The sequence below is a fragment of the Bos indicus x Bos taurus genome, chromosome 14 (genome assembly GCF_003369695.1).
Source record: "Bos indicus x Bos taurus breed Angus x Brahman F1 hybrid chromosome 14, Bos_hybrid_MaternalHap_v2.0, whole genome shotgun sequence".
NCBI lineage: Eukaryota > Metazoa > Chordata > Mammalia > Artiodactyla > Bovidae > Bos > Bos indicus x Bos taurus.
The window spans coordinates 4,213,681-4,227,399 of NC_040089.1; the positions used below are offsets into that span (position 1 = coordinate 4,213,681).

General features: G+C 49.8%; 1 protein-coding gene and 1 non-coding gene across 2 annotated transcripts in view; both read left to right on the forward strand.

Moving 5' to 3' along the window:
- COL22A1 (collagen type XXII alpha 1 chain) overlaps window positions 1-13,719 on the forward strand; it is a 224,079-nt gene that overhangs the window by 167,663 nt on the left and 42,697 nt on the right. The window contains exons 44-46 of the mRNA XM_027560770.1: window positions 3,311-3,358; window positions 10,123-10,236; window positions 10,596-10,649. Coding sequence (XP_027416571.1) covers window positions 3,311-3,358; window positions 10,123-10,236; window positions 10,596-10,649 — 216 coding nt within the window. The remainder of the gene's footprint in view (window positions 1-3,310; window positions 3,359-10,122; window positions 10,237-10,595; window positions 10,650-13,719) is intronic.
- On the forward strand, window positions 11,115-11,221 carry LOC113904532. Its single transcript, XR_003514552.1, has one exon. It is a non-coding gene; the product is annotated as a U6 spliceosomal RNA (small nuclear RNA).

Here is a 13,719-nt window from a genome sequence, read left to right on the forward strand (position 1 = left end):
AGAAATCAGCCCTTTGAAACCTGCTGCCTGAGAAGGAAGAGACAGTGGCAGCCACGACTGGGGAGTCCCAGGCCTCGAGACTGGTTTCAGACTGGATCTCCCCTGGGCAGAGGCTTGCCCTCAGGATGGCCGTCTGTCTGCTCTGCAAGCCCGGCCTGCTGCAAGTGTCAGTCAGGCAAAGACCCAAGACCTGGAGGCCCCTGAGGGCGTTAGCATCTGTCTCTGCCTCGTCCAGGCTGCTGGGAACAGCAGACACCTGGACGGGCACCCTGGTCTCCTAGAAGGGTCCTGAAACTTCACTAAGACCCGCCAGAAGGGTGAGTGAAAAGTCTTGCTGGAGGTTGAGGGTACTTATTCATATGCTCCTCCTCCTTCACGGAGTCAGATTTGCAGCAGCCAAATAAAGCTCACAGCATCCACCCTGATACCCAAGTGCCAGGCCCTGGTGAAGTGGGTGGAAGAGTAAGGTTCAGGCCAAAGGCTGAAGGGGTTCAAATGACCTCTGCCAGATCCAGACCTTGATACCTCTGCAGAGGGAAGTGCATCCACAGAGTCCAGCGGACAGGATGGGCTCACCTTGACGTGACTCAACTGGTTTCCGGCAGAGACTGAGAGAGCATCGGTCTCTCTTGACTACCTTTAAGTTCACAGAACACCCTCCCCCAGCGTGGTCCCAGGTACTGCTGTCAGGGTCTCTGGTCTCGATAATCAGATGAGTCACGTTCTCAGGGGTCCCCAGGACCCCCTTCAGGTTCAGTGACTCACCAGAAGGGTTCCCAGAGCTCAGGAGAGCTGTTACACTCAGGATGACGGTTTATCCCAGGGAAGGAGCCCCCAAGACACGAGGCTGAGGCCTCCACGTGTCCCCTGCCCACACTCGGCTCTCCCAGAAGTTGTGTGTAATCTGAATCCATGGAGGTGACCCTGAGTGGTCTGAAATTCAGCGGGTGTTGCCATCAAGGGACTCTTACCCAGACCAGGCATGCCTCCCTGGGTGGTCTTGGTTACTCCACCATCTGCCGTCCTCCCAGAGGTCAGACTGGCCCCAGGCCCCCAGCAAGGACACTGTTAACTGCATGGCCCAAGGCCCTGGGCAAACAAAGGCACTCTTATCAGGGAGGGCATTCCAAGGACTTAGTACATCTCTCCAGAGCAGCCGGGGCCAGACCTGTCTTGGGAATGTGCAGGGTTGGGACAACCAAGGCCTCTCCTGCAGTCACCAGCCCTCCAAGGGTGGACAGTGGGCCCTGGGCGGGGTTCCCCCAGGGCTGCATCCCTAGAATCCCTGTAGCAGGAGTCCCCTGTCTACCCTCGGGTGCTCTAGAAGCAGAGCCTCTGGTGGGGATTCTTGTGCCTAGTGATTGATTAAGGTGAAACCTGTTAAGATTGAAGAAAACAGGGCATGGTGAGGGAAGAGGCGGTCAAAGCTGGGGGTTCAGCTGGAATCTAGCCTCAGCCTGATCCCACAGGGAGCTCTCGGGTGTGAGCAGCAAATAGAGCTAGCCCGTCAAGAAGCGGTTCTTACTCACCTCCACGTCAGCCCGTCGTCAGTGGCTGTGTAGCTGACGTCTCTGTGACCAGCCAGCCAGCATCCTGGCAGCAGGTGGTCAGTGCCCAGGAGGTAATGACGGCCTGGGCAGGGCACAGACTCTCTCTCTTCACCCCAGCACTTCCCTCCCATCAACAACCGACTGGCCACTGCCCCCCGCACGGGCCTTGCTCCTGTGTATTCAGGCCTCTCTCTGGAGGCCCACAGAAATGGATCACAACAGGGTGTTAATTAAATTATCCCCCAGGGCACGCTGTACCTAGACGGGAAATCCACCCCTTCTTCTCTCTCTTCTAACTGATGCCCAGCCATGCTCATAGAGCTTTAACAACTCTACAGAGGGCTCAAATGACAGCAGAAAAATAGCCCCAAGAATACAAGGCCAGCAGTATAAAAATCTCCCAATTTGTAAAAGAAGGAAAAAAAAAACTCCCAATTTGGACAGTATAAATCTTGCATTATTAACTTGCCTGAAGAAAACATGCAATGTCAAAATAAAACCCCTTTCCCCTTTTAAAGTTTTACTCAATTAGCGTGTAGCATGGGTTGGCCTTCCTCCCCAGGGTCGGTCTCCGATAACTAAGGGTATTCTAGGCTTTTTCCAGCAGATGCAGCCTAGGCAAGCTTTCCCTGCAGGCGAGGGGCCCCTTCAGAACCGCCGACTCTGACTCAGCCCGACCCCAGTTTGTCTCAGGTGGTGTCCTCTTGCAACCCAGGGCAGTGATTCAGTACTTGAGCATTTCAGCTTAGGAAGCATGACGTACACCCAGCCAGTGCCAAGGTTATCCTATGTGAACTTACACAATGCTTCTGCCACTGTCTGCAGCCACAGGATGTGGCAGAAACCCCATGGAGTCAGGGAAAGTGGGGAAGCCAGGAAATTGTCTCTGTAACAGGCTAGACTGGATAAACCTGGACTCAATCAGAAGGAAGCAGCCACCACAAGTCTAATAGTGGTCCCAGGCTTCCAACATTCTGGAGGAAGCCTGCCATCTTCCCTCTGCACCGTGGGCTCTCTGGCACTCCTTGTCCACTGCGATGTGCAGAAGTGTGCAGAGCAGCACGCCAGTCTCCAGTCCTTACCTAAGAATCCCTCGTCCCTTCAGCATCTGCCTTTGTATTTCCATTTTCCTTCCCAGCTTCCTGTCCCTTGCACCCTGGGGTGAACCCAGCCTCCACTCCACTTGGGCTCTGGGCCTGCCATGGTCATAACACGCCACTTCCCAACTCACTGTGGGTTTGAGTGTGAACTCAGGGACCTGCAGACTCCTTCACACCTTCAGAGGCTTTGTAATTACTCATGATTTCTGAACTCCCCTCCTGAAGTTAGAGACTTCCAACTCATAAAGACGAATGAGGCTTAAAATGCTAGTTCACCTGGGGGAGCTGAAGGAATTGCTTTAGGTTCATACTAGATGTGAATGACAGCGGCAGCTATTACCCACCTGGAGTAAAGGACAACCCGCCCCCTTCGTCTTCCACAGTACCCATAGGACCTGCTGGTGGTGATGGAAGGGGGAGGAGGGGCCAGCAGGAGAGAGAGAGGGCCAGGAAGGCGGGGACCAGAAAGTCTGATGTTAGTTAGGACAGCTCAGAAGAGTCTGCCTGTGGTTCCCAAGCGTGGGGCGTAGACCAGGCTCTTTGTGTCCTGTGTAGACATGTCACCTGTTACAGTCACATTTTGAAGGCTGCTCGCTGCAGAAGCATGGAATATGCAGTGTGCACTTGTGTGTATGTATTTATTTATTTTTACTTTGACAGGGCCCCTCTTCAGTACTGTCTCCAGGGGACGTAAATCTCTTGGTGAAGGTAAAAACAAAAATGTGCATGCCTTTTGAGAGTTGTGACGGGGAGGCTGGCGATGTCAATGATATGGTCTTTTTTTTTGGTCTGAGCAGAGTATAAACAACTATAACAACATTTGTTGAGAACATGCCGTGCCAGCAGTGCGCTAAAATCCACTGTCCAGCACAGAAGCCACTGGCCACATGTGTGAATTTAAACTTGTTTAACTTAATGAAAAAAAAAAAGATTCCGGTCTTTGATCACACTAGCTACATCCTAAGTACTTACTGGCCACCTGTGGCTAGTGGCTGTCTTACTGGACAATAAGATCCGTTGTCACGGGAAATCCTTCCGGGTGGTACTATGGTTAATGCTTCACGTGCATCTCTCGTGTCTACAATTGCTCCATGAGGTTGGTACCATTATGTTCTCGTTTTGCTTGTTAGTCGCTCAGTCGTGTCAGACTCTTTGAAACCTCATGGTCTGCAACCTGCCAGGCCCCTCTGTCCATGGGATTCTCCAGGCAAGAACACTGGAGTGGGTAGCCGTTCCCTTCTCCAGGGGATTTTAAGGCTATGCTGGTGTGTTTCTGGTGCAGTCAGTTAGCACATCCGGCGATTAACCGAAAGGTTGGTGGTCTGAGCCCACCCAGGGATGTGTGTCAGCCTTTATAGGGCTTCCCTGGTGGCTCAGACAGTAAAGAATTGGCCTGCAATGCAGGAAGCCCGGGTTTGATCCCTGCATCTGGACCATCCCCTGGAGAAGGGAATGGCAACCCCCTCCAGTATTCTTGCCTGGAGAATCCCATGGACAGAGGAGCCTGGTGGGCTATAGTCCAGGGGTCGCAAAGAGTCAGATAAGACTTAGTGACTAGCTCTTTGTTTATTAGAAACCTGAGTCACCATGAGGGTCAGCGACTTTCTGGGAATAGAATCCACTCCTCAACGAGTCCAGAGACTGACTTTGGACCCCACACAGGACTGCGTCCTAGGGTTCTGAAAAGATATTCCTGGGCAGAATCCAGCAGGTTGGGTGAGGATCCTGCTGGTGCCAGGTCCAGGGCGCAGGTGCCGAGCGGTGAGTGAGCTGCTGGGCCCTTGGCCAGGTGGAGTCTGGATCTGAGCGCAGACGGAGCTCATCGTCAGAACCACAGCACCCTCTCCCCGGGGGGTGGGGGACGTGAGCTGAGAGAGCTCGGTTGAGATAGGGCGGAGAGTTGGCTGCCTGGGAGCTCGGCCAGGGACCTCGGGTCTTGAACGGAGAAGAAGGGGGACAGGCAGGACAGAGCGGGGTAAGATCCATGTTTCCAGAAGAGCGGTCCTATGGCCACACACGTGGGGGACCATTTGCTGCCTCTGTTCTCAGCCTTGGTCTGAACTTTGGGTGGAGCCCGGCCCTGCCTTTTGCGTGACCACCCCTCCCTCATCTCCTGTCTTCTAAAAACCACTTGGGAGGCATTTGAAAGCACCCGGTTCGTGCATGAGAGCAAGGGAGGAGAGCAGAAGGAGAAAGGAAATCTCAGAAGCCTGGGACTTTTCATCTCTCTACACATTGAGACGCCTTGATGGAAAACGATACATTTTACTTAAAAATGAGGAGTGGAGCAATCTTTCTTGATTTTTACTGACAAGAGGGAGTTTTTTTTTTTTTTTTTTTTTTACAACCAGGACATGGCAAGAAATCATTATCTATTGAAGTCCTATTTAGTACAGGCTTTTTAGTCTAGGTGATTTTTCTCTAATTCTGTCCCACTGGGAAGGCGTTGGATTTGCCTCAGTTCTTGTCCCCCACCTCCCCTTAAGGATTACAGCCTCAAAGTGTCCCAGTCTTTAAGGCAGAGATAACAGGAGTGACTGCTGTGTGCTTTACAGCTGCAGCATTGAAACAGACGTTTAGTCAAATTGATACTTCTGACCTGCCAAAGGATGTAGCAGCCAGGAACTACGAGAGAATGTGAGCACCTACATTCAGGGCAGTACCTGACACTCCCTGACCTTCCAGAGCTGTGCTTTGCCTGGAAACTCTGTAGATGGAAGCCTGGCCCTCGTGGGTTTGCCCAGGTCTGCAGAGTCACTATCCTGGCTCCCTAGTTGATAATCACCCACTGCCATCTTGATGTCAGTTAAAGCCTGATGGGGTGGCTGTGGAGTGGGGGAACCCTCTCTTGCTGAGAAGGCATCTTTCGTTACAGAAAATTTGCCTCCTCCTGGTCATTGGAAGACTGCCTGAGTAGAAACTTTGTATTCTAAGAGTTCCCGTTTACTAAACTTCCATGGTTGGATCTGTGCCCGAGAGGTCCTCCTCAAGGCCTCTCCTTTAGACGATTCCCAGGATAAATATTGTTTCACCCAGTCCCTGCCAACAACCCAGTTACTGTTATCATTCAGTTGCTCAGTCGTGTCTGACTTTGTGACCCCATGGACTTGCAGCATGCCAGGCTTCCCTGTCCTTCACCATCTCCCAGAGTTAGCTCAAACACATGTCCATTGAGTCAATGATTCCATCTCATCCTCTGTCATCCCCTTCTCTTCCTGCCTTCAATCTTTGCCAGCACCAGGGTTTTTTCCAATGAGTCGGCCCTTCACGTCAGATGGCCAAAGTTTTGGAGCTTCAGCCTCAGCATCAGTCCTTCCGATGAATATTCAGGGTTTATTTCCTTTAGGATTGACTGGTTTAATCTCCTTGCTGTCCAAGGAACTCTCAAGAGTCTTCTCCAGCACCACAGTTTGAAAGCATCAGTTCTTTGGTGTGCAGCCTACTTTATAGTCCAAGTCTCACATCCATACATGACTACTGGAAAAACCATGGCTTTGACTAGATGGACCTTGGGTACTATCACCTACTGCCTTTTGCAGAGCAGGAGGTGGCAGGGATGGGCCAGACACTTGTTCAAGGTGACAGAGCTGCACGGTGGCAGAGCCAACACTCACTCCCAGTGTGACCAGTTCCAGTTCCTCATGCCCTCAACTCCTCTGCTACGTGACCTCATTTTTGCGTGTATCCAAGCTTCCTGACGACCACCTGATGCAGGACAGGCAGGTAGTGAGTTCCTTGGCTGTCAGCTCGAGGTTTGAGGTATAGGCTACACGCTTGGCATGAACGTGCACTGAAGGTTCAGGAATCCAGCAGAAGTTCGTGTGAGATGATCTGGAGATGATTTCTGTGCCTGGCAAGAGACCGCAGCATCCCTCCAGGGTTATGCAGTTTTGAGCGCTTGCTTAGTCTGCTGTCCTGCACCAAATACAATGACACAGGGTTTGCTGAAAATGTCTCAGGAAATAGGAAGGGGATGGAGACAAAGAGGAGTCTGCATTTACACACTGGAGCTTGCAACATGCTAGATGCTTCATATGTATTAAAATTTGCACTCTCTCCCAAGTAGGAGAAAGAGCCTTGTTAACAGATATGGAAGTGGACTCAAAGGAACTAAAGTGGCTTGCCTGAGATGACTCAGTTAAGTGGAAGAGTTGGGAGCAGAATTGATGAGCAGGGTCATCTCTCTGATCTGCCAGTGGGACAAAGGGAGGAAAATCACAGCTGAAACCACAGGGATGTACATGGCAGCTGAAACTCCTGTGTTCTCGCCATGTATTTCTCCCCAGAATCTGAGGTTCTCATCTCACAGATAGGGAGACTGAGGCTTGGAAAGGTGTAGCCGTGAACCCCAAGTGGGCAGAGGCTTCACTGTGGTCTGGGCAAGCCTGTCCAGCTGGACACAGAACTCTGGCTGGTGATGGGGAGGGAGAAAATTCCACCTGTGGGTCCTCTTGAGTTCTGTGATGGGACTAAAAATTGACACAAGGCATTAACAGGAGCAGAATAAGCTTTAATTTGTGCACATGGAGGTCTCCTAGAAATGAGACCTAAAAAGTGGCCAAACAGGCAGCTTTCATACTTTGTAGGTAAAGACATAAGACATTTGTGAGGAATTGACAGGGCAAAGAAACATAGGCTCTGGGTGCTTAATTAGTGAAGACTTTAAGCAGAGCTTGGGTTCAGGGTAGTAAATTAAAACTGAAGATTTATACAGGCTTCTTGGCCCTGAAATCCCTGTTTCTGGGGATAAAGGTGTCCTCCCACCTCCAGCTGCAGGGAGGGCCCCTTTCACGTGAGAGGTTTATTTCCTGTATTTTGGTTTATTTCCTGTTTTAGGGAAGACAGAAGTATCAATGTCAGTCTTACACTGACCATTTCTTAAGTAACTTTAATTCACAGTAGTTAATATGCCACTGAGATGTGTTTGGGGGCAGTCTGCCTGGGTCCCAGTGCTAGCATCCACATGACTGAGGTGTCCCAGGTCCAGGGGCTGGGGTCCCACGGGCACAGAGGCAAAGGGAGGCTTGGTGGGAGAGCGGGTCGGGGGCTGGTCTTGCCCCGCGCACTGGATTCCAGGACCGGGTCTGTATGTTAAGTCCAGCCCCCTCTCTAGCAAGTCTGGGGGCTGCCCTGGCCATCAGGGAACAATGCTCACAGGATGTGTGACTATGACATGCTCAGGCTGACTTAACCATGCCAGAAATCAACAAGAAATGAGAAAACAGTGAGATCTTGTCTTAGATGTGATCACTTTCTCCTGTGGATCCCACTGTACCTCCAAGTCCAAAAATTCTTAGTGTCTGGAAGTCCTTCTGCAACCAGCCTAGCTCTGCTTCCATGCATCCCGTGTCTGGGGTTGCCCTATTTCACAGATATATCCTATTGTAAGCAACTATAGAGACTGTCTAGGAATAGAAGAGTTTCTCCCTAGCCTGCCACCATTCCAAACACCAGCAACTAAAGACAGTGCCCTTCAGCTCACCTCATTTGCCATTTCTTCACATACCCAACATTTCGTTCCCCTTAACATTTCAACCAGCTTCTGGGAGGTGGCCCTAGGCGTGTGAAGGTCAATTGGTGGTGGTTGATTGGGTCGGCTGGGCCCCTCACGGAGCTCATGCTCTGTGGAAGATTATTTGCTATAAATCAGACATGCAGAGATAAAGCAACTCTACTTCTGTTCTCGAAGAGCTCACACATTTTTTTTTTTTTTTGCTTGATGGGGACGGCATGGAGCTATAAAGAGACCACTCTATAGTGAGACAGGTGCTTCTGTAGCAGGAGGTTCTCAGGGGCAGAAGCATACCCCCAGTGTGAAGCAATCAGGAGTGCTTCTTGGAGTAGGACACCTCTAAAGAAACATCAAAGATTGAGTAGGCGTGAGCACCTGAAAGGAAGGTGGACTGCTCAGAGATGCTTTTTGTTGATGAAAGCCTGTCCATCCTGAATTAGAGATCAAGATGAGTGCCAGGCCACCTGAGACATCACCCACTGTGAACGTGAGCAAGTCTTGGCCCGTCTCTCCAGTGGAGCAGCCCAAGGCCCGAGTTAGCACATTTGCTTGGGTCAGTTGGTGCCATGGATCCGTGAGCTCTTCAAGACAGCTGTTTACTGTGGTCTCGAAGCAGAAGAGCGCCGTGCCCAACAGCGAGGGAGCCGCTGGCTGAGTATGTGAATTCATATCAAAGCCGAACGCTCTGGAAATGATCTGGCACTGTTCCGAGAGCCATGCTTGTTTTACTTTATTTAACCTTTATCACAAGGAGGGAATCGGGGAGGAAGACAGGATTAGAGTGAAGGCGTGGAAGGAACACCGTGGTAAAGAATCCGCCTACAATGCAAGAGATGCAGGAGGTGTGGGCTGGATCCCTGGGTCAGGAAGGTCCCCTGGAGGGAGACATGGTGACCCACTCCAGTATGCTCGCCTGGGAAATTCCACGGACAGAGGAGCCTGGCGGTCTACAGTCGATGGGGTCACAAAGACTCGGACATGACTGAGCACAACGACAGCACAAGGAAGGAGCAGTCCAAGATGCTGGGGTGTGAGTTGGACAGAGTGTGGTCAGGCCAGTGAATTTCATTTGGGGTTTACTGTGCTCCAAACTGTAAGACCTGGGGATGACACAGACAAGCTCGAGAATTGGTTCCCTGGGCTTTAAATTCACTCCAGGGACAGAACTCACCTGCCTCAGAGCCGAGGAGCAAAGCTCCATTCCAGAGAGCCTTGATTAAATACCTACTTCGGACTGAGAAGGGCTTCCCTTGTGGCTCAGCTGCTAAAGAATCCGCGTGCAATGCAGGAGACCTGGGTTTGATCCCTGGGTTGGGAAGATACTCCACTCCAGTATTCTGCCATGGAGAATTCCAGTGTATAGTGGAATTCCAGACTGTATAGTGCTTGGGGTTGCAACGAGTCAGACACGACTGAGTGAGTTTCCCTTGGACTAAGAAGAATGCCAGGCGATACTTGGTGTGTGTTACAGTGAGCAAGACCTCGGGGAGGGGGGTTGCCTCTTGCATTCTTTATTTTGCTTCTTTGTTCAGAAACCACTTAGGTAAACCTGTGAGACAGAGAATTCAGCCTCCAGCATTGTTTTGTCTCTGGCTTTAGGGACAAAGCATGCTGTTTCTTACAGTACTAAATGCTTGCTTTAAATCTGTACTGTGAATATTTTTAGATGTTCACAGACATCGGTACATGTGCTTTTGACGTCTTGGTCTTGGGCTACACTTCAGCCATTGGCCGGAAGTAGGGAGACGTGCGGTAATAATACAGATATATTAATGCTGAAACCTAGTTTAAGAACGAGAGAGAAAAACATGAAGTTTGACATAGGCTGTGTGGGTAATGACTCCATCTACCCGTTTGCTTTTTCATCATTTGCTGGCTTCCTCCTGTCTGGAGGGGTTGGAGCTATGGGTCACCTTTTGTTTTACAAGTAACTGTATTATCATGTTACTCTTTCTCTCAGGACGTGTGCAATGACTGTCCCCCGGGCCCCCCAGGCCTCCCTGGTCTTCCAGGTTTTAAAGGGGACAAAGGTCTCCCAGGAAAGCCAGGGAGAGAAGGCACAGAAGGGAAAAAGGTAGGAACAAAAGAGGAGATTTCGTTTTTATCATTGGGACAAAGTGAATCATCTTGGAGACGCCAGCACTGTCTCTCTGGTACCCGTTGGGAGGCGAGGATCATTGGGGTCACCTTGGGGACTGGTTCCTGCACCATTTACCACTTTGGGGGTGGGTTATACCCTTGAATCACAGCCACACACCTTATCACCGCCTGCCTTTGCTCAGACACTCTGAGGGGCAGGCGGGGACCTGGGAATCCCATGGGAAATGAGTGAATGATATGGAAGTGGACATCTTGCTGACAATGCCGTATATCGGGTCCAGACACTTATTCCTGCTGTTTTTTCTTTTTTTCTCCCCGTTCTTCCTGCTGCAGGGGGATGCTGGGCCCAGAGGCCTCCCAGGGCCCCCAGGAATAGCTGGACCTCAGGTCAGTGAACCGTCATAAAACTCACGTGTATCTGTTCTCATCTCACTGGTTAGCCTAAGTTTGAGGAAGAGTGATGCCCAGTGTAACGAGATCATGGTTTTAAAATCAGAAAACCCACATTCAAGGTCTCTCCTTTGCTCTGGCTGTCTCAGTGACCTTGGAAATGGGCACTTGAACTTGTTGAGTCTCAGATTGCTCATCTACAAATACCTGAGTGGTTGGAAGTACAGATGAGCTACTGGATAGGAACGTGTAGTGATGTTATGACGTGAACTTTGGGGTCAGACAACTCTGAATTCTAGTTGAGTCATTGTTGCTGTGTGACCTTAGGCAAAATCTTTGACCTCTCTGGGCCTCAATTTCTCCAACCACTAATGATGTGAATAAAAACAACTGCAGAGAGAAGTGAGAGTTGAACATATTGTACAGATAAAGAACTTAGCACTCGATAAAAGGATTATTAGGGTGCTTGCTTCTGCAGCACATACACTAAAATTGCAATGATACAGAGAAGATTAGCCTGGCCCCTGTGTAAGGATGACATGCAAGGTCGTGAAGCATTCCGTATTTTTAGATGTATGGAAAGAGTAACATGGAAACTTACATTGCCATATGTAAAATAGACAGCCAACAGGAATTTGCTGTATGGCTCGGGAAACTCAACCAGGGGCTCTGTATCAACCTAGAGGTGTGGGATGGGGAGGGAGATGGGAGGGAGGTTCAAAAGGGAGGGGGTATATGTATACTGATGGCTGATTCATGTCGAGGTTTGACAGAAAACAGGAAAATTCTGCAAAGAAATTATCATTCAATAAAAAATAATTTTAAAAAAGAGTGTTATTAGGAAAGTGCTATAGAAATGCAGTGGGCATCATTCACTGTGCTGTGAATGATGAGACACCTGTCTGGAACAGGCAGCATGGCTCTATAGGTTCACGGAGCTCGGAGGCTGGCATGGGAGAGGGGAGCTGGGCGCGCAGCTGCGGAACAGGCAGGCTTCGGGGCTGCGGCTCTCAGGCCCTCGGTCAGGACAGTGTTCAGCACTCAGGGGGAGAGAGTGTGTAGGCTGGGAGAGTGTGTAGGCAGGGAGTGGACATCCACGCTGCCCTGGGGGGCTTTCTCTGCCCCGCCGCCTTGTCAACTCTGTGCTGCTGTGACCTCTGCACATCGCTCTATCCCTAACGCGTGTTCAGGGACACATGTGTCACTATGTCACCGTGTTTCTCTGGGACTCGGTATGGCTCCTCTGATGGGGGTTGCAGCATGAAATTGTCAGTGGGAGAGAGACCACAGGAGCAAGACCCTTGGGGTGGGAATACGGTCTCGGCAACGGCCCTGGGCTGGCTTTTTGCCTCCCGGCCCTTCCCGTTCCTCCTGGTGAACGAGGGGCTGTGAGGGCAGAGACCCTCCGGGCTTCTGACCCTGATGACTGCTCAACGATGCTCCCACCTGCGCCTGGCACGTTGTAAGCCCTCTGTCAGTGCCTGGGCCAAGACTGAGGTGAGACCTGGGCGGAAGGTGTAACCAAGCTAAATGAGACTCTAATGCAGTATTGTGAAACGTTTAAAATGAATGAAGTAGATCCATGAGGAACAAAATACAGAAATGTTAAGTCAAGATGAGACCCAGCCTACACGAGACCCTCGTTTTCCTTCTACACAGCTCAGTCGTGTCCCCTTGTCTCATGGTAATTTCTGCTCCTTCGGAGCCCTGTGGATCACAATAAACTGTGGAAAATTCTGAAAGAGATGGGAATACCAGACCATCTGATCTGCCTCTTGAGAAATTTGTATGCAGGTCAGGAAGCAACAGTTAGAACTGGACATGGAACAGCAGACTGGTTCCAAATAGGAAAAGGAGTTCGTCAAGGCTGTATATTGTCACCCTGTTTATTTAACTTATATGCAGAGTACATCATGAGAAATGCTGGACTGGAAGAAACACAAACTGGAATCAAGATTGCCGGGAGAAATATCAATAACCTCAGATATGCAGATGACACCACCCTTATGGCAGAAAGTGAAGAGGAACTCAAAAGCCTCTTGATGAAAGTCAAAGTGGAGAGTGAAAAAGTTGGCTTAAAGCTCAACATTCAGAAAATGAAGATCATGGCATCCGGTCCCACTACTTCATGGGAAATAGATGGGGAAACAGTGGAAACAGTGTCAGACTTTCTTTTTCTGGGCTCCAAAATCACTGCAGATGGTGACTGCAGCCATGAAATTAAAAGATGCTTACTCCTTGGAAGGAAAGTTATGACCAACCTAGATAGCATATTCAAAAGCAGAGACATTACTTTGCCAACAAAGGTTCGTCTAGTCAAGACTATGGTTTTTCTTGTGGTCGTGTATGGATGTGAGAGTTGGACTGTGAAGAAGGCTGAGCGCCGAAGAATTGATGCTTTTGAACTGTGGTGCTGGAGAAGACTCTTGAGAGTCCCTTGGACTGCAAGGAGATCCAACCAGTCCATTCTGAAGGAGATCAGCCCTGGGATTTTGGAAGGAATGATGCTAAAGCTGAAACTCCAGTACTTTGGCCACCTCATGGGAAGAGTTGAGTCATTGGAAAAGACTCTGATGCTGGGAGGGATTGGGGGCAGGAGGAGAAGGGGACGACAGAGGATGAGATGGCTGGGTGGCATCCCTGACTTGATGGACGTGAGTCTGAGTGAACTCCAGGAGTTGGTGATGGACAGGGAGGCCTGGCATGCTGCGATTCATGGGGTCGCAAAGAGTCGGACATGACTGAGCAACTGATCTGATCTGATCTGATCTGGAGCCCTGTGTTTATTTCCATTTTCATATTTTGTTCATCTTGTATTATTTTGCATTAATTTTTTATTAGAAAAGAAAAATATTTTTAATCACTTAAAAATTTACCACTTAAAACATATAGTACGATTTTCTTTTAACTTAAATACAGACATATTCAGAAGTTCTCAAGTAGGAAGGGATATAGATTTATACTGAATAGGTGATGAAATTCTTCATTTTTCATTAACTTTGACTTTTAAAAATATGTCATTGACATATTCTTTATGTCCGATCTGAGGTTTATGGGGCCCCTGGGT